The sequence below is a fragment of the Spinacia oleracea genome, chromosome 6, assembly GCF_020520425.1.
Source record: "Spinacia oleracea cultivar Varoflay chromosome 6, BTI_SOV_V1, whole genome shotgun sequence".
NCBI classification, from domain to species: domain Eukaryota; kingdom Viridiplantae; phylum Streptophyta; class Magnoliopsida; order Caryophyllales; family Amaranthaceae; genus Spinacia; species Spinacia oleracea.
Genome location: NC_079492.1, coordinates 148,507,584 through 148,532,445, shown reverse-complemented (window position 1 = coordinate 148,532,445; position 24,862 = coordinate 148,507,584). Strand labels below are relative to the sequence as shown.

General features: G+C 35.6%; 3 protein-coding genes across 3 annotated transcripts; 1 reads left to right on the top strand and 2 right to left on the bottom strand.

Annotated features, from left to right (window-relative positions):
* Window positions 1–466: 466 nt before the first annotated feature.
* Window positions 467–1,477, bottom strand: LOC110790903 (uncharacterized). The gene has a single exon (XM_021995659.2). It carries the CDS (start codon window positions 1,058–1,060, stop codon window positions 653–655), a length of 408 nt encoding a protein of 135 aa, XP_021851351.1. The 5' UTR covers window positions 1,061–1,477; the 3' UTR covers window positions 467–652.
* Window positions 1,478–3,563: 2,086 nt separating this feature from the next.
* On the bottom strand, window positions 3,564–11,070 carry LOC110792161 (AT-hook motif nuclear-localized protein 8). Its single transcript, XM_021996972.2, has 5 exons — window positions 10,132–11,070; window positions 9,959–10,011; window positions 8,285–8,416; window positions 5,785–5,946; window positions 3,564–4,288 (listed from the first exon to the last, which is right to left on the bottom strand). The coding sequence occupies exons 1-5, from the start codon at window positions 10,832–10,834 to the stop codon at window positions 4,016–4,018; spliced, it is 1,323 nt and encodes a 440-aa protein (XP_021852664.2). The 5' UTR covers window positions 10,835–11,070; the 3' UTR covers window positions 3,564–4,015.
* Window positions 11,071–14,410: 3,340 nt separating this feature from the next.
* On the top strand, window positions 14,411–23,925 carry LOC110779774 (AP-2 complex subunit mu). Its single transcript, XM_021984258.2, has 13 exons — window positions 14,411–14,790; window positions 16,698–16,875; window positions 18,067–18,157; window positions 18,824–18,918; window positions 19,064–19,153; window positions 19,233–19,281; window positions 19,401–19,539; window positions 20,850–20,966; window positions 21,468–21,558; window positions 21,653–21,795; window positions 22,894–23,008; window positions 23,320–23,364; window positions 23,445–23,925. The coding sequence occupies exons 1-13, from the start codon at window positions 14,708–14,710 to the stop codon at window positions 23,523–23,525; spliced, it is 1,317 nt and encodes a 438-aa protein (XP_021839950.1). The 5' UTR covers window positions 14,411–14,707; the 3' UTR covers window positions 23,526–23,925.
* Window positions 23,926–24,862: the final 937 nt, after the last annotated feature.

Here is a 24,862-nt window from a genome sequence, read left to right as displayed (position 1 = left end):
CTCGTATACTTAACCATAGAAAAAAAATCACATTTCCAGTAGGATGATACGAATTGTATATCTTTCTATTTTATAATAATATAAGCATTTACACTACTCAAGGCCAAAATGTTGCCTAGTTTTTTACTCAAGGCCAAAATGTTGCCTATTTTTCGCTAAACTTTTACGCATAGCACACGTGGTTCACCGGAACTTAACTCCAACTACATCCGAATCCGACTATGTTGCACATTTTACTTATGGTAGATGAGTCTCCCAACAAAAGTTTCTGCATACAAGTATACAACACACACCTTCCTATTTTTAAAAAATGTTGCCTATTTTTCCTAAACTGTGTAGGAAGTTCCTTAAATTACTCAATTGACTTGTCTTAAAAAATAAAGTTATAATTGCTCTGTTCTTTTTTCTTTTTTTTTTAGGGAAAACATTATCATTGCTCTTGCTAAAGGAATTGCACAATAATAAATTGAAATTCTAAAATGATCGATGATTTTATTTTTATATCCTTCACAATGTATACATAATGAAATATGACAAGAAATATTTATCATAAGTGATTCAATATTCCTTTAAAAAGAATTATCCTTTCTCTACCCCAAACCCAACTAATTAAGTATAATCTTATATACAAATAATAGTTAATCTAATGAAATTAATAATCTTGAGCATAAAACTCAAGAATCTCCTTAACATTAAGCTTAAAAAAAGAAGAGCAATCATTATACATCAACCAAAGCATATGCTCAAACAAAATAGCATCCACATCAACAAAAATCACCCTCTTTGTAGAACAACTTGTAATATCATCATCCATATAATTATTCACAAACTCCCTCTTATTCTTCATAGACAACTCTATCAAAACTCGAAAAGGGGTCTCTTGTAACACAAATGAGTCTACCAAGAATTGCCTTCTTTCACTTCCCACCACCACCGTCACCAAATCACCACCGTCGAGCATAGCTTCATCGGCCAAGGACCGGTAGCCTAGCCGTGAGGTCGAGAACCTTCCGGAACACCGCCTTATGAGGACCGAAACCGGCATAACCAAGCAATCCATAATAGTAGGTAAAAAAGAACCCTACAGAACCAGCACCTAAATAATATATATGATATACTTGTGTTAATTAGTTGTATATGTGTGTAAGTTTGTTTGATGAAGAATTGGTAATGGGAATAATGGATAGTGGTGGTTTATATATATGTATGGTAATGAAGAGAGGAGGAAATGATGGAGAAAATATATGTGAGTTGTTTGCTTGTTGGATTGAATGATTGTAACGAGGGAGTGAAAGTGACATATTGAGGTGCTTTGAATTGAATTTGGCCTACCAACGGCTAATATATTAGTATAATCATCACTAAATATGTGTGGTAATGATGTAATATTACTAATACGAGTATACTTCAACCGTGTCCAAACTTTATTAGTCTTGTTTCCAAGAAAAGAGCCGTTACAGGAAATTTGCTGGATCATCTATGGAAGGCACTCAAGGTTCAGGTGCGTTATTCACATGATTTTCACTTAATTTTATTAAGTTTATATGAGATTATTAGAGCTTATCAAAATTTATTTCCATTATAATTTGTATTTGATCAACCCTTATTTTTCTTAAACTTATCTTATACTACCTATGAACTTATTGTTCATGAAAATGAAAATAAGGCGAAACATAACAGAGTTTAATACTACTACGTATGAAGGTAGCCAAAGTACTACTGGCTTCGTGTTTTAAAATTCTTTAATATTGTAGGTGTCAAATTATGAAAACTTTAACCCTAATTTTACACCATTACATACTCTAAAACATCATGTGCGATCTTGTCAATTTCCTCTAGGTATTTGTATTTAGAATATCAAACTTTTATAATTTTATCTCATGCGAAATTGAACAAATATTACATTTTAGTCCGTGCAAATATTTGGTGTAAAGAACTTTGAAGAACCGAGATAAATCAGATAATGCTAGATAAGAGGTCATTTCCGATTCACTAACGAGTAACGACCTACTAGTCATTCACATGACAATAACGATGATCAAACTACGTACCACAAACCTTCCCATAACATTTCCCCCCTTTAATGGGTACAACTAATGATGTCTTGGCCTAGGTTAAGACTGAAGGTCTGTGACTCTGTGTACAATAGGTATCGAGTTCAAATTTCAGCGCCCTAAATTGTAACATGTATTGCCCCTGTGCGGCTCATTCACACCAAATTAAAAATAAAAAAAAAAAAAGTTGACAAACCTTTTAACGACTTCTATTTACATATATAGATGTGATTGAGTTGGTATGTTACATAGAATGAAAAATTGAAAAGGGGTAAATTAATTAGTGAAGGGTGCACCTCAACCATAAAGATTTCGTTCTTATGGGACACAAACTAACTAACTAACTGGGCTTCATGATGTCAATATCATACTTAGTTTGTGACAAACAGCCTAAACTAAGGTTGATAAACAATTTAATTAATTTACAAACATACAAATATTTTACGCGATATGACAGCTTAGCCGACCTCACCAACTAAACACCCAATTATTCTCATATTATCTGTTAACTGGGTATTTTCTAAGTCAATTAATATACCTAGTTCTTTGTCAAGATTCACCTGATCTCAAGCTTCACCTTCATCTTCATAACTTCTCGATCCCTCGTATATACAAAAACACACAAAAACATTCAGACCAGACCATGCACGACTCGAAACAAGAAAAATCAAACCAGACTAGGGAAAGAGAACAAAGTCTTAATCTCAACATTTATACAAAAACTCACGAAAACATTTAGAGCAGACCAGACCAGACCATACACGGATTATAAGCTAATTTTAGGAATAATTTGACAATATCTACCAAAACTTAACAACAAAGTCAATTGCCTTGATCAAGTGATCAACTACAAAGAACTATTACACCGATAAAGAGCATAGCCTTCTTGTGAGCTACTAGAACTTCCACAAACTCGATTCACTTTACTCGAGCTGGAAATGGAGCTTGGCTTGGGACTTTAATGAGTCTAAGCAAGCCATGTAGAATTAGGCGTTTGCTCTATTCACCATATTCTCATTGCTGATTAGATCAGAACAGACTAGACCACACCAGAAAAAGCAATAAACACTCACAAAAAACATTTAGACCAGACTACACCAGAAAAAGCAAAAAATACTCACAAAAGTCAATCACCAGACCAAACCTGACAAAGTGAAGATAACATACCTTTGTCTCATCATTTAACCTAGATTTGTATAATAACACGCCTCATTTGCAGGTGTTGCCAATATTTCCCAAAAAGAACTTAAATCTGCCAACAATATCGACAATCTGAAAACGATACATAAGCCCAAATCCATCCACTGGTTCAGAACATGGCAACTTGCCAACATGAATGAAAAAGACACGTTTATCTTTCGCTGAGTTGTACACTGTTAGCCAACTATCTAAACTGATAGAAAAAATTGACAAATCTTTGCATAGAAGTCAATCAAAGCAATACAATCAAAAGCTTTGACCTTTAGAAGAATCACACTTGGGAAATGATCATGATTCATGAGCCAATAGTCCCACAAAAACATCAACACTCCAATTCAAATCCAAATCCAAATTCGAACTCAAAACCCATGTTACACGAAATCAATCCTTAAAAAAAAATTAAAAAATTAAGAAATCTACATTTCAAGTCAGGCACCCATTGCATCAGATGGGAAAATATAAATTTGACCTCATACTGATGACTATGTGCAAACGATGCTAAAAATGGCGTGCAAAACTCAGCTTTTAACACCGGGGGTGATAATGTCATTTACCTACTACACTGACAGGGACGGGAGGAGGGGGAGGGGGGGGGGGGAAGACATAAAAACCACCTAAGTATAATTAACAGGTAAATGAAGACGGAGGAAAAGCAAGTAATTAAGGAGAAGAAAGCTACTCTATGATATATGCTTTTTAGACTCTGCCTGTTAGAATCTGAAAATCAGCCTCTGATCACCAAATAACACGATCAGCTCTCTCTAGTTTTGAAGCATCTTCGGGTTGGGCCAGCCCATCTGGTTATACATTTGCATATTATGCACGGGATGATGGGAATTGCCGTAGGGTCCCATAGCCCGATCAATATGGCTACTACCATTATCCTCTGATCCATCACTGTCGACTTCCTGGGAGGGCGGACTTTCAGCAGCTGGTAGTGCTGGTGCGGGAAAGCTCAACGCGTTATTTGAGTGAGGTACTGATGGCATGTACTTTGTCTTTTTGCCATTTGCGATGAAGCTACCCACGATGATCTGGAAAAAAGAATTCCATTTTTAGGATGTATACAGATGAAATGAATTTACCCAAAATCTCAATAATTTTCAAACATACAAGAGAGTTCAATTTAGTTGCTAGATCTTTCTGTTGTGTACAGTTCAATTTAGTTGCTAGATCTTTCTGTTGTGTACAGTTCAGAGAGTTTTTCTATATACTTCCTATTTCCGTCTGTAATGTAAGTTTTGGGGGACAAGTTAGGAAAGTAGCAAAGTTATTAACCATAGCTTTTTAAGGTAATATATATCTTTCGGCTATTTTGCTAGTGATTTTCATTTTTCTCCCAAGCTAGCAAGACTTTTTTTCTTACTTTCACTTTTGCCATTTTGTTAGTTGTCAAGGATATCATACATTTTCCAAATGTAATCCCCTCGGTTCTCTATGGTGAAAGATTCACGAGTGGAGCTAGCATAAAATCTTGTGTCCGCCACAAGACAACTGAATCTCTCTCCTCAAAGAGTAAAGATGGGATATATCTTGCTCTTTAACCAAGGTCTCGGGTTCGAGCCTTGGGTATAGAAAAAATCTCAACTGGGAGGAATGTTGCCCATCGAGGTACCCATGCAAACTCCCGCGGGAGATTAGTCCACTTGCCGATGGCAGGTGGGAACTCCTCGTAGTAGAACCCAAAAAAAAAAAAAAAAAAACTAGCACAGCACATCATTTAGAATTATGTTGCACCTAGCACGGCAACTAATTGATCCTAGAATCTGCTATTCAGTACTCAGCAGAACTTTACGAGAGAGAGAAACATAAAACATAGTGAGTTAGACCGCACATCAAAATTGGACTAACAAGAATCACAAAAGATCAAGATAGTACTCTACAGGATCCTCGACACTTGTACATGGGTATGGGCACCCCGACACTTGTACATGGGTATGGGCACCCCGACACTTCATTTTGGTCTAAAATCAAGGAAATTTTCCACAATTTAGCCGTGTTGGACATTTCGACAAGCACCCGTGTCCGACACTAGTACCCGAGTCTAAATAACATAGAGTACATATAAGGAAAAGTGGACCCGCAAAACAAAATGTTTTTTCAGGAACTATTCACTAACTTCTTCCTTTTTTTTGGCAATTACATGCTTCCTCCGTTTGGAAATACTTGCAACATTGGTCATTTTCCACAATATTTCACACACGCCAATGCACAATTTTGATCGTTAATATTTTAAATTCTCTTCAAGCAAAAATTATAAAATTTTGATATTTTGAAAACACGTATGAGACGAATCTAACAAGAACTCACATGACTATATGTTATCTGACATATAAATCACCAACAAATAGTCAAAGTAGAATATGTGAATAGTGTAAAATGTCCAAACATTGCAAGTATTTCCAAACGGAGGAAATATTCACAAACTTTTTGAAACTAAATTTCACATGTATAAAGAATAGGTAAATGAATGAAGACAGATGCCAGGTACATGTTCACAGACACAAGGCACAAGCAGAATTATCTATACCTGAACATTAGAGGCAGCCATCAGCATCCCAGCAACACCACCGCCGAGTACTTGCCCATCTCCGCCTGCCAGAGATACACTCAAGCCACCTGATCGGACTTGGCCACTAGTATTCTCTGAGAACAGGAATGAGCCTGATAAAGAAATAATCTCATATCGTCCCTACAACACAGAGATCACAAAACTCCGCCAGTAAGAAAAAGGGAAAATGCACCCACCACCAGAAATGAAATCGTTAGGTTAAACTAAGCATGCTATAATGCTAATAACCAAAGAAAAACTTATCCAACTCCGACTGGAAAAGGAATAGGAACACTAAGAGAATACATGAAGACTGGATAGACTGTGAGAAGCTTAAATCATGTCTAACACTGTAATTGAATGTGATTTACCAATGATGTTACAAAAAAACAATCAAGAACCCAGACAAATAATCAATATGATTATCTTCAAGCATTTCTCTTATGCCTTTCATAGGCTGAGAACCAATGGTAAAGTGCTAAGAAATCTACAGAAAATCTATGTAGTGGAGCAAAATGCTCTAATTACTAAGAATGTAGATTTTTTTAGACCATGAGTTGGAGCTAATCTACCAAATACATAAATAGAACGAACACCATATCCTTGAGAACGAAGGAGAGAAAGAAAAAGATAATCTACATGAAGTTCTTGACTGATCACTTAATACCTCTAAACTGCTTAAATGTGTTGGGACATCCAAGAAGCAGTTTACATACAAGGGAAACTGAGCCAAAAGATCTCTTCTTTGCAACTATGCTTGAATCTTTTTATCACATTGATAAAAGTTAAATGAGGGGGGGGGGGGGGGGGGGGGGGGAATCCACAGATGTAAAATCTTCAAAGACAAAACTCCTGATATACAAGAAGACAGTGTCTTCAGCACAACAAGATAGTTTATCTAAACATAGTAAAGGCTACTGCTCAAAATCTAAATCTCATATGTATGGATCGAGTAGGTAATGGAGCTTCTATTCCAAGAAAAAAGGTTTGAGCATGTAAAAAGAGCAAGGTACAACACCATAGTTTAGTGCAGTGAAATGCCACAAAGGGTATAATCACTCCTTGGTTCACAATCCATTCATATTAGAAGTGTTGGATTTCCACTCCATATCCTGCTTGTCATTCTTTGGACTTTGGAGGTACAGCATTGGACAAGAATTGCTGACAAAGGCTCATCGTTCCTTCACAAAATCCTAAAAAGAAAAATATATATAAAAAGACGGCAAGGCATTGCCTCTCTCTTTAAGCTCACACCCTGCCTCTTTTGTTACCCTAAAAGGCTTCTAAAGCTTCCACCATCTATCCTTGAGTTCCAGTGCCCATTTGTGGTTCAACACTAACTGTCTATGCACCTTGACCAAAAGCAACTATGCTAGCCATCCTTTATATTCTCGAATCAGTGAAAAATGTCCATAAAGATAAAATTTTGAAGATACAGCCCCCAACAGTCTCCATTATCAATTAGAAGTTTCAAAAACTCTCTTCCAGTTTAAATGGGCTTTTACAACGGGGAAAAAAAGTATTTCCTTACATGTCATGGAATAGTAAAATTATGCATCTCTTTAACATATTTTTTGTAAGGTGGAAAAAACAGCAAGATAAAAACAGAAACCATCTTAAACCACCGCTTTCTCAATGATTGTAGGCCTTGTAGTACAATTAAATCTCAGATTGCTAGGCAGCTTCTTTGTACAGTTCCTCCTTAAGTAAGGTTAATCAACTTTTTTACAGTACCTTAAAGTTCATCCTTAACTGAGATTTTTACCCAAAATCATTTCCAATTAATATTTCTCTAAGGAACCATGACAGATCAAAGTTCCAAATTGAATAATACCAAAGATTTCTTTCTTTTACCTTAAAAGGTCAACCAAAAGCAACTACAAAACACAAGGGAATTATTTTCTACAATTACCTCAAAATGGACATCCATAGAACACAATACCTTGAAGGGAATTCTCAAGAAACATCCAAGGAAAATAGGAAACTAAGAAATATTTTCAACAATTCTCGCTGATTGTTGTGTAAAAGCTGGATTCCTGGACAAAAGCTCCAAGTCGAAAGAGAAAGTGCCAGAAATAGCCAAAGAGGGAAGGCGTTTCTGAAAGATAACTACGGGGAATGCTAACTCTCTAAATAAGAAGCATAACCTTGTTACCTAGGCGTAAAAGATAAGACGGAAAAATATCTTCACTCGTTCTTGGCAATCACAAACTTTATGCCACCGTAAGGAACCCGCAACAGAAGATAGAAGTACAGGTTCAGATATGACAACAATTTCTAGCAATATTCTACATTTCTATCTTCAAACTAAAAATTTAGGCACAATCATTACAAGCCTTAGACGGTCAAAGCATCACATTATTCACATATGACAGATTGACAGCTTAATATTATGAGAAGAGACCTATGCTGCAACTTAGAGAGAAAAAGAGTACAAATACAAGCATTTATCCTTAAACGCATATTAGTCAGTACGTACCTCATAGTTCACAACACCTCCTGACATTGCAGGTTGTTTAAGGCTCACGTTGCAGATGGAACCATTTGCAGAAAGAACGCAAACTGTACGCGGCCCTTGCTTACAAAAGGCTACAATTTTTGACGCAATGTCCTGTGAATCGGAAAATACCAAAATGGTAAGGAAAAATAAATAGAGTCAGGAATAGGAATTGAATCTGTCCATACGATTGCCTATCTTGGTCTGAGTTAAGCATCCTAAAAGAAGACTTTATAATTATTATTTATGTTGTAGTTGTTTTCTATGGAAGAGCAAAACAGTACAGAAGTAAACATGTTGAAAGATGACATCCAGCAAAAGAAATTGTCTTTATGTAAATGTTTGCAGATGCATAAATGGAACCTTAGAAATTTGAGATCTTGCAAATTTAGTTATACTACAGGACTACAGGTAACGAACAAAAAGCATAATCCAAGACCAAAACAAACCACAGACTAAGCACTTGACTTAGTATATTGATTACATAAAATTACTGTGGTCTCAGTTTTATAATGCTTGTTTTAACGGAATTTTCTAAAAGACAACCCATTAGAAACACAAACTAAACAGAGAGAGCAATCACTGTACAACAGAGAAAGCATAAACCCATTATCGAACTCTGTCTAAAGATATTTCAATTTAAACAAGCCCCTGATCATAACTCCTCAAACACAATAATGAACCAATTAGAGCGCACAAAATGAAATTATGCGGTGTAGGACAGGCAAGCGTATGTTATAGTATATACAAAGTGTTCCCCCATCAAGACCAAATTGCTTTATACTCTTTTTAATAAACATTAGGAAATCATTGAAATAAAGGGGAAAACGAAAGCTTCAAATATAGCGACCAAAAAAATAAAATACTGATGTAGTGGGAATAAACGTTGAGGCTATCTATATTATTATGGGTATGCTTATTCTTTCAATACAATCGTAGCTTCACATATGAGATATAACAGAATCAGAGATAAAGTGAGATTCTAACAGCCAACTTCCAAAGTTCCAATATTCAGTCCATGCTTTTCCAGAGGATATCAACTCTTCCTTCTACAAATAAAGTAAAAAAAGAATCCACCCAAAGAAGCACAGAATGAAGAGACAAGAGAGGATAAAAATAAAAGAACTCTAAGCATCAAAATTACATTCTTTTTCGGTGTCAACTGTAACTACAGTCATACTTAAAGCCACATTATCAATCAACTATACAAATTCTTAAATGAGCTCATAAAGAAGTAAAGAACTACTGGAAATTTTGGGAGCCTCAAAATGTAAGTATATTCTGTGGTGATTAGTATGAACTGGAAGAACCGAAGAACAGTAATCACTAGTGGAAATGCCTCATCTTTAAATCAGGACATTAAAACAACACACTTTATAACTATTAATGCAGACATTCCATGACAAAATTGCTCATAAATTGTTGACATTTGAGATTTACTATTAATGAACTCAAACTAAGTGATATATACACATAAATACATAAATATTCGCCAAAACAGTTACAAGATGCATAATGAATGAGAGAATTAATTCAAACAAGCAAAAAAAAAGAGCGCAAGTTTACCATGACTAGCAACACATCTAACAATCATCAATTCAGATCACAATTCAATAACCACACCCAAAATTACCATGTATGAAGAGTCACACATACCTCCCCGGCGTTCACCAAGATAACGTGCGGCGTAAAACCAACCCCACAGTTACCTGCCCACAATCAAAACACAAAAAGGATCAAAACAAGCCACAATCATCAAATTCTCAAAATAACAATACCACATTTTACAAACCAACAAAAAAAATACTCATCAAAAGACAATCACACACCTAATGCATCCAATTGCTTCTTGCTAGAACCAGGGGGGCGGCCGCGATGCCGCTTAGACGGATTATCCGAGGACGGAGCAGTCCCACCGGAATCCGCCTGCCCGCCACCAGCAGCAACACCACTTCCACTTCCCATCACAGAAGAAGACATTGGGGTAGGAGCTAACCCCAAAGCAATGTTACTACCCCCACCATCAGGGGAGTATTTCCTAGGTCTACCCCTCTTCTTCTTCTGCGAAGAAGACGAATTCGGATCAATGCCGAACCCAGATGGCCTCAACCCAGAAGACCCATCACCAGAATAAGGCGAATTGAGTGGTTCGAGACTAGAACTGGGGTTCTTCGAAGGAGGAGGGGTAGTTGTCACAACTTGATTGAACGGGAAACGGTTGTTCTGCAGCATAGAGGAAGACGAATTCGGAGTAGCGATCATCTGAGGTGGGGGAGCGTTCGAATTTGGAGTTGAGTAAGGTGAATTTGATTGGTGGTGTTGATGATGCATCATCATCAACCCAGTTGGTGGTTGCTGTTGCTGTTGCTGTTGCTGGTGATGGTGTTGCTGTTGCTGTTGCTGGTGATGGTGTTGTTGATGCTGGTGGTGTTGTTGATGCTGGTGGTGATGCTGATGCTGGTGTAGATGCGGTGGTTGTTGGTGGTGTTGGTGGTGGTGGGGTGGTGGTGCAGATGGGCCACGAGAGTCCATCTTTTTCTTGACAGTGAAAGAAACAGCTGCGAAAAAGACAAGATTTTTGGGGGTTTCTTGAAAGTATATCTGAAGTAAACAGGAGAAGAAGAAGAAGTGAAGAAACCCAGGTGGAATTTGGGGGATAAAAATGGGGGAAATTGATTAGTGCTACAGACTGCTGCTGCTGCTATCTGTGAAAATTAAAAAAAAAGGGTTTTTGGATATTTAGGGTTTTATATCGACTTTTTCTTTTCTCTCTCTATATCTCTTTCGATTACTTTCCTTTTTCCTATTTCTTTCCCACCGTCTTTTTTTACTTTTTTTATGGGTCCCATTTGATTGATTTATTTTTGTGATTTCACCCTTGGGTAAAAAAAAATTGATCTTATACTATTTTTAAAAAGAAAAAAAATCATAAATATATTGTGAATTTATTGAGTAACTTTTCAAAAGAATTGTACAATCATAGAAATGATCAGGACGACTAGTAATGCGAATACGTGAATGTTGGCTCGAATTTGCGTTTATACTCTATATAAAGTATGGCGTAAATAACAATTGATATAACAACTTCAAACATGTTGAGTGTTATGTATAATTTGATGGAACAAGCTTTATGATGAGGTTTATTTAGATGAAGGTCGGATGCGGATTTGGTTGTCTTGGATCTTCCTATAAAGTTAATAATATAGTATAGCTTTTCCTTAAAAAAAATATATCAAACAAGCTCTCTAGAAGTATTAATTACAAGTAGCACTTAATGTTGTAATTTATCGTAATAAATAGCAAGTATATATTAGGTATGTGATTGCTTTATTTGAAAAAAAGAAAAGGTATTGTTCTTAACAATTATGATAACTTTCCAGTTGCAATGAACATCATATTTAAAGAGCGCAATAAAAGAACATTAAATTATTTTATCCTTTGTATATTATGTCAAGTGTTGAAGTGCACGTGAAATCTAGCTTTTTTATTGTCTGTAAACTTATCTCATCAAAATTTATTAGCCATTTATCTTATCTTCTCTTATTAGAGCATCTCCAATAATTATAGCTAGGGACTAGCTTGACATTTATAAAAGTTTCAAGCTAATAGCTAGAACATTGGAGTAAAAGTAATAAATTAGCTTGGCCAAGCAAATTAGCTTGTTTAAGCTAATTTGCCTGACAACTAGCTCCTAGAAATTATCAAATAATTAATTGACAAATGGGACAAGTGAGACCAATTTAAATAACAAGCTAGTTGTTTGCCATTGGAGCACAAATTAGCTAGACAATGTAATAGCTTGAAATCTTATGTGCCATATATATGTAACAAGCTAATTGTCAAATTAGCTTACCATTAGAGATGCTCTTATTATCTAAACTTATGTTATCCTTATGTATACTCGTTTTGGGAAAATATAAATTCAAATAAGATCATGAAAGAAAAATAGGGGTTAACTTTATAACTACAAAAATTTACATTATAGTATTATCTTATATAAATTCGTGTTATTAGTTTTGAACTTATGTAACCTTATATATTAAGGAGTATAGCTTATTGAAACTTCTAAAATGTAATATTTGAACTTATTAACCCTGAACTTAATAAGTCTCATTATTTTAACTTATTTGGGCTTTAACAAAACTTACTAGACCCAAAATAAGTTAAAATAAGGTTTAAAAAAAACAAAGTAAATTGTGGTGTATATTAGTGAGTAAAATTAATTATCTTTTACAGAAACATATGGTATTACCATTATAAATACCGTAAAAAAATATGGTCAATCAACAATATAAGTGATCTAATTTGTACTGTTTGCAACACTTTTATTAGGGAATGTGATTGCCTCCTGAAGTTAAAGAAACTACACTTTATTTATTTACGTTTGTAGATAATGAGCAAATCCTAAAATTTATTACCCACTATATTGGACACATTTCTTTCAAGCCTTTGTGAAATAAAGTGTGTTTTATGTTTTTTTAGTATGTTTTTTTTTACACTAGATATAAGATCAAATGTTTGTTATTTGGTAGATTTTAAAGTAATTTTAAAGTAATGTTTCATTATAGAATAAAAAAATTAGTGTTTAGAAAAAATAATAGAAAGAGATTATTTAGTTATCTTCTTACTTTTCCGTTGATCCACGTTACCAAAAAAATTAACCTTTTTCACCCTTAGTACCTCAACAATTAGGTCTACTTATACAATTTAATAAATTCATTATGTCTATTAATCCTACGTAAGAGTACTTTTTGTTACCCAAAAGTTAATACAAGAAACTTAGATTTTAATAACTCCCGTGACGGTCGTGATCATTCTTTTTCAATTTATATTGTTGCGGTGAATATGAAGGTCTTTGAGGCGAAGAAGACAATGTAAAAATGTATCGTTGTTTGTCACACTCCACATAATACCATTTAATTTATATACACCTATAGTAAGATATTACTATCAATTAACTACATAGTACTTTGTACTATTATTTATGCATTTAGTTCATGCTTCATGAGATATTTAAAATTTTTGTCCTTAATTCGAGTACACATAGAACCTATATTTTTTCCCCACATTCAAAAAGTTTTACTTGTTCCAAACGAGCAAGAATGATCAATTGAGCAAAAAGAACCCTTGCGTATACATAGAGTTATGTGAGTCCAATTCCAAGTTGGAGGTGTTATATAAGATATTGACATGTAAATTGAAACAAGTGCATATAGCTTGAAGGCTCTTTTTATGGGTTGTACGTACTGTTTTTTCATGACTAAAGGATGAAGAACTAGGTACATGAAGTGAAGATCGTGAAATTTCCATTTTCAATCAACTTGGAGAAACACACAAATAAAGTTTATATATAAACATTCAACATAGTATGCATGTAAGTAAAATCATTGAACTAAAAAATTAACATGCTGTCACGTTTGTTATGCGAGTATACACATTCTCTCTCTCTCTCCCTCTCTCTCCCCCCCCCCTCTCTCTCTCTCCAGACACAATCCCCCTCGTAGTAGGTTGAAAAAACTACAAATATAACAATTTTGGAGTTGCGTACACATGCATTTTTTTACGACAGTATGAATGTATCATTCGAGATCCGAGTAATGAACAATTCGCAAGTATAAACAAAACGATTTACCAAAGTAATGTCATTTTAAAACTTATTTTCCATGCTGCATCGGAATGAAACTAACTATCTTCTTTTCACTCAAGGAGTATTGTGTGACAAACAAGGTTTCAAACATTAAAAACACTCTCCTTTTTCACTCACAAGTTGCATCTAATATGGAACACGAGGTGACACATCTATGGTAGAATAACGATGACATGGTAAATCATTCAACAAACATACTTATTTTTTAATTACTCGTAATTATTTACAACTATTTACAAGTTTTTCGTTGATATACCACACATACAAGTGTACAATTATATGTATACCTAATTTACATACGCTTAAATAGTTAAATGATTATTGAAGCAAAATAAAAATAAAAATACATGATTGCGGTAATAATACGATTTTAGTAATTTTTTTTTAGAAAATTAGTTTAAAGTTAAACTAATTAAATCACACTTACATTTAAATAATATATGTGTACTAACACCTACACCTACCCTTGGTGTGAGTTGTGATAGAAACTTGTATTTTGTGTTGTCGAGCTTACCTTTTTAGCTATGACCTTTCTGTCGTCTTTGAATTTCTCCAGCTCAATTTAATCACAATGCTCTCATAATTTGCGCGAAAATGCAATTTTAATTCCACACATTTCACTCGATAATCTCTACTTCAATTCCGGAGATTGAATTGGAAACCCTAGATCTTGGCTACATTTCTTCGATCGATTTTCAAAAAGCTCAATTTAGGGTTTGAATTTTCTTCGGTGATTTTTTAGATCCACTGGTTCAGCGATGCCGGTGGCTGCTTCTGCAATCTACTTCTTGAATCTTCGTGGTGATGTTCTTATCAATCGCCTCTATCGCGATGATGTCGGGTACTTTTCCCCCCTATTATTTTATATTTATTCGCGTTGATTGAATTTGATTTTTGAGTTTGAATTGTGTATCTGGTGATGTTTGAAGTTTAATTGGAGTTACATGTGATTTTTTTCAACATAATTGGTGGATTAGTTTGATATTGAGTTTAAATGTTTGAAATGTTGCCCTATTGTGTCTGTTTCATGCCGGTAATGATTGTTGATCTACTTGCTGTCGAGTGAAATGTGTTGTGTTAAGTTATGGAGTTTTCGATTATGCTTTCTTTTTCTGTTTATGGATAATGATTTATGCTAGTGTGCTGGTTGGAGATGACATTGAGATGTAAGTAAAGAATAAAAGCAAAACTATGTGGATCTTTCATGACTTGTTTGTTAATGGTTTGGGGGGAGGGGGGGATTACACATAGACACATAGTAATGTGATATTGTGAGATGGTATCCATTAATAAGTCGGGATACGGTTGTTCAATAAGTTGCTTATTTGTTGCCGGGTAGCTATCAATCGGTAGGGAAAAGCCAGACTGTTGTTGTTGTGAAACCTCATTCACGTGTTTCGTACTTAGAGCCAAAGTTGAGTGTGCTGAGGTGAAAGATGTGAAGGTCAAAAGTGATGAGAGCTGTAGTTTTGTGTAGTTTTTGGAGTTGTGACAGACTGGTGGACATACTTTTTACCAGAAGCTAGAGTTTTGGGGGGTTGATTTTCCGTTGCATTTCCTACAGCTCTCCTTAGTACCAGCTTTCCTCATGATATTGTTCTGCATTTGTTATACCATGTCAAGTACGAGTAGGACTAAGGATTTAGTAATTGAGAGGATGTACTTGGATGTGAAGAAGGGAGAGTAGTCAGTTTAGAGGGAGGGGGGGATTTGATTCCTTTTGTTGGTTGGAATGGGGGTAAAAATTACAAGAAACTAAGTTGCTTCCCCATTTATTGGTAACCAATAGCCCTAACCTCCTTACAATAACTATTCTTCCCTTTAGCCTCCCCAAATTCATACAACCATCATATCCTTCATCCTTCCTCCACCACCACTCCACAGCTACCGCCAACACCGTTGTTATCCCAGGTCCACCGCCAATCATACCTCTCCCATGCCCCTCCTCTTTCCATCTATTTACTCATGGTTTCAAGATTTAAATTCTAACCATGGTGTTCCAGAGCCATGGTCTGTAACTCTATACCTTCCATCACCCTCTTCATCATCTACCTTTGTGTCTTTAAGACCAATCAAAGCCTCATATTCTTTTCTAATTTTTCCTAGTAATGAATTTTCTAGTAGATAGAAGGGTATGCTTTGGTAACTAAGGGAGTTTGCTGCTGTTCACTGGTTGAATTAAGAGGGTGAACTGTGAAGTGGGCATTAAGTTGGTATCAAGGATGGGGTTGGTGGTGAGGAGTAAGAAAGAAAGAGGACAAGGGAGATTATATTAGTACAAGAATCTGCCAAACTTTGAGAAACAAGGAAATTTATTTCTTGAATTATCAACCACTTGAAGGTGGTCTATATAAACTGCGCACCCTGATCCTATTCATTTTATTTCTGAAAAGAAATGATTGTAATATCTGCTGTTGCAATTAATTTTAAAATCTGCAGTCTGGATTATGATGATTATCATGCTGTAGAGTTTGGTAGTTTTGATATATTATTGATATGTACTAGTACAAATTAATTGCATGTTACTGTTAGTTTCTCATTCCCCCCCCCCCCCCCCCCCCCCCAGAAGCAGTGTGTTTGCTATGATAAGACTATAGAGATTATGAAATAAAGAAGTGTTTTTTTGTTCTCTTCCTTTTCTAAGCTGAGTAACTCACTATCACACTGAAAGTGAAAAGTTTGCATTTTGTTTCCTACTTCCTTGATTTCGCGAATGTCTATATAAGCTGTTTATATTTTGAACAATAGGGGCAACATGGTTGATGCATTTCGGATGCATATTATGCAAACAAAGGAACTCGGGACTTGTCCTGTGAGACAGATAGGAGGCTGCTCCTTCCTTTATATGAGAATCAGCAATGTGTATATTGTAATTGTCGTCAGCAGCAATGCTAATGTGGCTTGCGCTTTCAAGTTTGTTGTTGAGGTAATTCTTGCTCTTTTTTATATACTAATTTTTTATCTATTTATTTTGAGTTCTTCCCAGTTCCCAGATGATGGATACTCGTATAAAGTTGTCCTTCGTATAATCGTATATCACTCTCCTTTTATGTCTGCTTTACCCTCTCTCCCCCGTCTCTATCTATCCAGCCAGCCTACTCGAAGCTGGTACTATTGCGGCACTCTCTTAAGTTTCAGTCCCCGTACCTCATTCTGACTATTATCTTCGGAATATTCTGACTCAGTTTTATTCTGAAAACACCAGCTCGCTTGTTTTGGTCGAAAAGATCATTAATCCTAGATACAAGACTTACAAAGTCTCAGTCTTGTTCTTCTTGTGAGAGAAAACTAGGGCTTCCTTTATTTAGACATTGGGCCACTTAGTTATTTTGCTCAGTTATAATTTTCTTAATTAGCTGATCTCCTGATGAGATATTATAGGGGGATTTAAAATGGGTACATCCCTCTTAGCATCAGTTGTGTCCATGCTCCTTTTAATAAGCCATGTACAACTACTAACCTTATTGGATGGCATATGAATTGAATTAGAATGTTGGAATCTGTAGCTTCAATGCGCTAGCAGCGCTACAATCTCGAAGTTATAAAACATGAATGAACCTAATAGAGGGATAACCCTAGAGCTTGGAATGAAAGACAACGAAAAGGTGATGAATATGTTTGAGGATTTCTTCAACTCACATTAAGTTCACATATTAGAGTTAGATAGCAAAATTTTGGACATCTCAAAACAGAAATGGGGACACAAATTTAAATAGGAATTGTAGCTTCTTCAAAAATACATTTGGTAAAGATCTCCATAAAAAGATTTAATAAATTGTTGGAAAACATAAACACCATTTTCGGAGTATCTTTTCAATTATAATATTATTTTAACCGTATCCTAGCTTGAAAGTACCCTTACTCATTTTAATAAGGTTAAATAGTGTTTTTTTTACAGAATGACTTTTAAACCTCTTACTAAAGTTGTAGAAATATGTAGTCATGGTAATAGTAGTTTACATGTGCCATCCCATTGTCAGCAAGATGGTGTGATTGGTTGATGTAGGACATATTTGAATTTGAGAAAAATGAAAACAAATCAACAAAGCTGAAGAAATTGCTTAATAAGTATTTTCAGTGAAAAAGTTGCTAATTATTATTATACAACTCTTTGCAGGCTGTAAATCTTTTCAAATCTTACTTTGGTGGGCAATTTGATGAAGATGCTATTCGCAATAATTTTGTCCTGATATATGAGTTGTTAGATGGTATGTAATGCATCTCCTGGAATTTATTTTCTTAGAACTTTCTGGTTTTAGCCTTATTATTTATTGTACCAAAACACATCTGAATTATATGAATGTTGTCTTGCAGCATAGCTTTTTAACACCAAAATTGTTGATTTTTTTTACTAGATATTGATGTAAAACAAGAAAAATGTGTAACAGTCAATGTAGAATCTTCTTATCGTTTCCATATCTTTGGGGAGGAGGGGTAGGGAGGAGTCGAGCAGATTCAAGATGCAATGCACAAGTTGTGGAATCCATGTGAAACATTGTATGGTCAATAATCTCGATGCTATACTCTTTGAGTTTATTGAAACTAAATTGTGAGGATTGAGCAATGCTTGTGAATGGCATTACAAACACAATCTTACCAAGCAAAAGGTAAATGAATCAGTGGTGTATTGGTTGTCTCATTAGTATTTTCTTCACAAATCAACTAAAGTGTGGTCGAGGGCGGGGGTGCATGTTGAAGATGTGGATGCATTTTCCGGCTTATTATTCCTGTCAAGATACCTTTGGGCTGACACTAGAGTGTTTGCTTATTGAACTTTTACAAATTCATCTTCTTTGTGCTGTCTTATCATGGTGTTGCCTTAGTCAGTTCTTGTAAATGGAGACTACTGTGTTCTGATACATTCTAAATTGCAGAAATTATGGATTTTGGTTACCCACAAAATCTGTCCCCTGAAATTTTAAAGCTTTACATCACTCAAGAGGGAGTACGTTCACCATTCTCGTCTAAGGTATGTAATTATATCTGTTTGATAATTGTCTGACAGCTGTGCTAAATGTCCTTCAAGATATGCTAAATAGGAATTCCTGAAATATGTAGTTAATTTGCGTTTTACTTATGTATTAATTGTTTTCTGTTTGTTTCATGCATTTCAGCCTGCTGATAAACCAGTGCCAAATGCAACGTTGCAAGTTACAGGTGCGGTTGGCTGGCGAAGAGAAGGTCTTATGTATAAAAAGAATGAGGTGATCGAAATTTGTATTTTCAGTGCGTTACTTATCCACATGTGGTCACTTTTTATTTACTTTTAGCCTTTTCCTGCAGGTGTTCCTAGATATCGTGGAAAGTGTCAATCTTCTTATGTCTTCGAAAGGTGGGCGACGATTTGTTTTCTTCTTTTAGGTATATGTGTGGGGTATGGCCCGTATGGGTTTACCACTTCCTGATAATATAGTGTTTGTGATGGTTTCTTTTTTCATATTGATTTTGCAGGTAGTGTGCTGCGTTGTGATGTTACAGGAAAGATTCTTATGAAGTGCTTTCTCTCTGGAATGCCTGATTTGAAGCTGGGATTGAACGATAAACTTGGTCTTGAGAAGGAGTCACAGTTGAAAGCACGTCCGGCAAAAAGGTAGGTTCTATCAAACAGCCTTCTTTCTCATTATTTATCTGCCTGATATCTTATGCTAGTTTTGTCTCTTGTATGCCAACTTCTATAATCATGTTAATGATTTGATTTTGTTATGTAGCTTCTTTCTTCTAATCATCTAGTATGAAAATGCTTATTATTGATGAATCCCCTATTTACATGTAGCTATGCTGCCAATTATTCTATGGTTTTGAAAGGATTTTTTTTTGTTTTTCATATCTGCTATAGTTTCTGTTGCTACTGTAAGTCTGAGTCTGTCTGAATGTGCCTAGATCATTTAGTTGGATTCTTATCTTTTTCCAATATCATCCATTTTCCGCTTTGATAACGATATGTAAAGCACCAAGAAGTGTATATTCTGCTTTATTGAAATAGGTCACGAGGAATGCGACTCCTGAAATATTGCTAGAATGGTTGCACCATTTACTTATAAAACTGACTTACTGAAGTCACCAACTTGTTTAAAGGCAAAACCACCCTCTAGTATGAAGTCTCTAGGAGAAAGTCAATCCCAAAACTTGAAATATGAAATTTCATTAAATTTGGTCCCATTCTTTAAAATGATAATATGCTATTACTGTTAACACTCATAGAAAAGCTGCAACTCATGACAAAATCGAAATTGAAATGCTGAAATGAATTGAAAATTATAAAAATTTCATCTCAGGGAGGGAAAGCTTCTTCATTGGAGATCTTACTCCCATCAATATCAGTAAAGTCAACTAGATCTCCTCAAATTTTGCTAAAGGGCTCTTTTCCTTGTATACTAGCTTGAAACATGCCCCTTAATGCACTAGCTAATACATGTACGTCCATGCCTAATGCAGCAACATATCTGTTACAACACTGTTCCTTCAAGTGGTTTTAGATGTGTTTCTTTACTTATCTTGCACAAGCTTTGGGAGAAGTGGTTATTGCATTTAAATTTCTGATTCATGGATAAAATTCACAAGTATTTGGTTTACAAACTGGGTCTTTTTAAGGTGTACACATATTGCTAAGGGAGAGCATTGAAAATTGTGTATTGGCTACATGTCCTGAAGTCCAACTCCTTTTATACCTATTTAGCTGGCTCTGATAGGCTGAAATTCGTGTCTGTATCACAGTGAGGAACTATTGAACCCATTGGACATAAGTTATTATTTAAATCCTCAGGCTCCGGGATCAAGCTCTATTTATTATTTCTTCTGCTTGTGAGCTGTTATCATACTCAGGTTTTCATGATTCATATGATATTTCTCTAATTTTGGAGTACGTGACTTCTGATATCCTTGTTATGACTCCCTTTTCAGTGGAAAGACAATTGAGCTGGATGATGTGACATTCCACCAATGTGTGAATTTGACGAGGTTCAACTCGGAGAAGACCGTCAGTTTTGTTCCTCCAGATGGTGAATTTGAATTAATGAAGTAAGCTGGCAAGTCTGTTTTTGAATGGGTTTTTTGGTTTTTGTTTGGCTTGTATGAACGTATCATCCTTGCAGTCTACAAGAAGAGGAATATAAACAGATTTTTATGCTGTCTATTTATTTTGAGCAGAGAATACTGCTCTGCTTGCTGTCTCTTTTGTTGTGGAATTTAATATATGCCAGGATTTTGTTCACCCATTTATTGTGGATTAGTTGATTAAATACTTAAATAGTCAATCATGTGTTTTTCATTTTGTCAAGTCTCTAATACACATCACTCATGGGTTGATGTCTATTATGCTCTATTTATGTTTCTAGTATGCTCTATTTATGTTTCTAGTATGCTCTATTTATGTTTTGGACCTTCTGGCTCACCTCTGTCTTCTTTCTTTCTTTTTCTGTAAAGTTGTCCTGAAAGTGTAATCTGGATTCTCGTTTAGTTGTCTCTTTGTGCTAATCTTACTGTGTTACTCATACAATTTCCCTGTTCCTGATTTTTTAGATATCGTATAACCGAGGGTGTTAACCTCCCCTTTCGAGTATTGCCAACAATCAAGGAATTGGGTAGGACACGGATGGAAGTGAATGTTAAGGTATGTACAGTTTCTCTTGCGGAGCCAAGCATCAGTCCATGTTATATGTATTCTTGTGACAATGTGACATTTGCTTGTGCATTATACTCATCAGGTCAAGAGTGTCTTTGGTGCGAAGATGTTTGCTCTTGGAGTTGTGATCAAAATTCCAGTTCCCAAACAAACTGCTAAAACAAATTTCCAAGTGACATCTGGTAGAGCAAAGTATAATCCATCTATTGACAGCCTGGTCTGGAAGTGAGTCTTTTATATACAATTTCCTGCCATTTTTTCAATTCTACCTTATCGATTATTGCTTCTATCTGGTCTTTCATATCTGTTTGCATGTTGTATAGCATATTATCTTGGTTTCTCAGCGAGTAAAATCCTTTTTGAGTTCAACTTGTCCTCATTGTTGTTCTCCTTTTTCTCCTACTGTTAACATAATCTCTTTTCTTATATAAAAAACAAAAAACAAAAACAAATGAAACCCTTTAGGAGACCATTAGACCTGGAAGTGATCTTAGATTCTTGAGATCTGGAAGTGGTGTTTGCTGAAACAACAACTTAGTAGTTTAGTGCTATGGTCTCTCTGTATTCAGGGTTTCGTAGACTTATTTGAACTGTGAATCGAGTTCTGTTTGCACTGTATTGAATAAATGTCCGGTGATTACCATGGCTTTGTAGATCAACGAACTCATTAAAATGAAGACTTGTTTCAATATACTGGGACTCATGGCCTCATGGGGTATGGATCCGACACGAGGGCCATCCATGTATCCAAGAATTGATATTAAAAAAGTTAGCTTACGGGGTTCAAGGATATGGGGAGTCGGTTAGTCGGTCCGGAATCCAAGGACTCGATAAGAATTCATAATCTAAATTGGGTTTTATACTACTTTTATCTGTTGTTCCTGGCTTCCTGCTTCCTCATCTGTGGTCACCTCTGTAATCACATCCTAATCAAGGTTATGTTTATCAAGTTTGTTCTAAAGACGCTTGAGCAATAAATCGTGGTGCTTGGGGAAGCATTTTTGTATACATATCTTAAGCTTTCGAAAGTCATTAGTCTTCAACAGCTAGACTAATTATTGAAGTTTTCCAAATCTTTCGAGTGAGCTTCCATTTCACATTTATGGCCAAAGACGCCTTGTTCTTTTGAACCAGAGATTACTATGATATTGATTCGTATTTGTATGAGGCTTACACTTTTCTTTTCTAGTAGATTTGATGTTTTATGTTCTATTTTCCGTCATAGTTTCGGATTTGTAACTTAGGCTTACTGTATATTTTATTTTCCTCTCCATTCGACTTGCAGTGTAACTAACTCTTAATAATTGACATGAATAATTACAGAATAAGAAAATTCCCGGGCCAGACTGAATCAACTTTAAGTGCTGAGGTAGAGTTGATATCTACCATGGGAGAGAAGAAGTCCTCGACAAGACCACCAATTCAAATGGAATTTCAGGTATCTCATAATTTGCTACTGTTGCTGGATGAACCATTTGTTTTCAGTAGATGGCCTTAGATTGCATGTCTTTCTCAAAAAATAAGGTGAAAATAATCAAACCTAGTTGAAACAACTCTATGGCAAATGTCTTCGACTTCATTCATGTTGAATATACTTGGTGTGAAGCACGCATAGATGGTTTAGATAGACGTGTTTCCCGTCTTTTATCTGATGTTTTCTGCACTTTTTTTTATCTGTTTTTTTCTATTAATTTTTTTATGTGGATTGGGAACTAAACCCAATATAATGTCGAATTTTGTCCTTGTCAGGTCCCTATGTTCACCGCGTCAGGGTTACGTGTTCGTTTCCTCAAGGTATTTTCCTTTGATTGAGTTGTTCTTCCCTATCATTAATGATCTCCCAATTCTTTTCTTAAGCAATCAAATCACTGCAGGTATGGGAGAAAAGTGGGTACAATACCGTTGAATGGGTTCGTTATATAACAAAGGCCGGTTCCTATGAGGTTAGGTGTTAAAATCAATTGAAGTTGGCACAGAAGAGTTTTTTTCTTTTCTTTGAGCGCGCTGTAGAGATTTTCAGGAGGTTGCTGGATGTTATATAATATAACTAACTCCCAAGTTCATGTTCACCCTTGCCTGGTTAATCTTCTGCGCGTTGCTCACCGGAAACGCTTATTACAATTGTCCGTTGGCGTTATCGTCAAATCCTTACCCACCCCCTTGTATTATTAGAAATTCAGTGTCTTTGATAGCATAGTATTGTTGATATGATTATTTGCATTTTATAGTGTGGAAATTATACATCTTATGTAAAGAATAATTTCAGAGTTATGGTACGGGAAGTTGCATCCTGTGTACGGGGAGATTCTCTCCACGTTGAATTTGATTGCTTAATTTGATCATTGTGATTTGTGAGATTCAGATTTCTGTTGCGTGCAATCTCTTTATTTTAGCGAAGGATCAATTGGTTGGGGGTTCAATCCCCACTAGGGGCATTTTGAGTGAGGGTTTCCCACTTTCCCTTATCATTTCCCCTGCTGTCAAAGTGTTTATCTTGCTAACTCGGACGGGTTAACCCGTGCGGAGTTCCGACCTGACAGGTCACTTCATCTAACCTCCAAAAAATAAATGAAAAATTCTACTCTGTATCTCAAACAACACTGTTATTTGTTATTTCTCCGCACTTGCCTACTTAGTGATCTTCTTAATGGTTTCAATCCCTGCTAGTTGTGGGTCTTAGGGATGTAAATTTCTTTATCCTCTCAAATCTCATCATTCACAAACCTGAGTAGTTGGCCGGTTTACCTTTTAGAGGTTCTGGTTTAGTAGGGTGTTCTTATAAAAAATAAAATAAAAAACTCAAACCATGCAATTATTTGCTCGACACATATTACTATTACTCTCATAGTAAGGAAAGTTCTAGTTTTCAATTCAGATATGTGTCTTCGAAATGCCAGAGATTAGAAGGTTGGTCATTTTATTACACCTTCGAGTACAAGTCGATGACAGAATCAAAGCTAGTTTCGACTTTGATGATGCCCGCCGAATTGTATGAATGGAGTACGAGTCATGACGATTTCCTCTACTGGAGATATCATAAGTGGGGTAAATTTACTGTCAAATCTGCCTGAGGACTTTTCTTGAGCTTCAATAGAGTGCCGCCGGATTTTTACAAAAATTAGTGATCCCTCAATATTCCTCCAAAACGGAAGTTGTTTTTTTGGAAACTTCTCCATAATTGAATTGCAACGAAGTCTAATTTTTACTATAGAGGGATTCAGGTGGACGTTTACTGCAATTTTTTTTCGAGTGGAGAAGTAGATAGTCATCACTTTTTTCGATTTTGTTCGAT

Bases quoted from the DNA above. Each gene is read 5' to 3' on its own strand.
- LOC110790903 (XM_021995659.2), bottom strand. From the start codon at position 1,060: ATGGATTGCTTGGTTATGCCGGTTTCGGTCCTCATAAGGCGGTGTTCC.
- LOC110792161 (XM_021996972.2), bottom strand. From the start codon at position 10,834: ATGGACTCTCGTGGCCCATCTGCACCACCACCCCACCACCACCAACAC. The intron at 8,417-9,958 runs GTATGTGTGACT...TCCGATTCACAG, and splicing joins TCTTGGTGAACGCCGGGGAG to GACATTGCGTCAAAAATTGT. The intron at 4,289-5,784 runs GTATAGATAATT...TCTTTTTTCCAG, and splicing joins TGGCTGCCTCTAATGTTCAG to ATCATCGTGGGTAGCTTCAT.
- LOC110779774 (XM_021984258.2), top strand. From the start codon at position 14,708: ATGCCGGTGGCTGCTTCTGCAATCTACTTCTTGAATCTTCGTGGTGAT. The intron at 14,791-16,697 runs GTACTTTTCCCC...TTTGAACAATAG, and splicing joins CTCTATCGCGATGATGTCGG to GGGCAACATGGTTGATGCAT. The intron at 23,009-23,319 runs GTATCTCATAAT...TGTCCTTGTCAG, and splicing joins CAATTCAAATGGAATTTCAG to GTCCCTATGTTCACCGCGTC.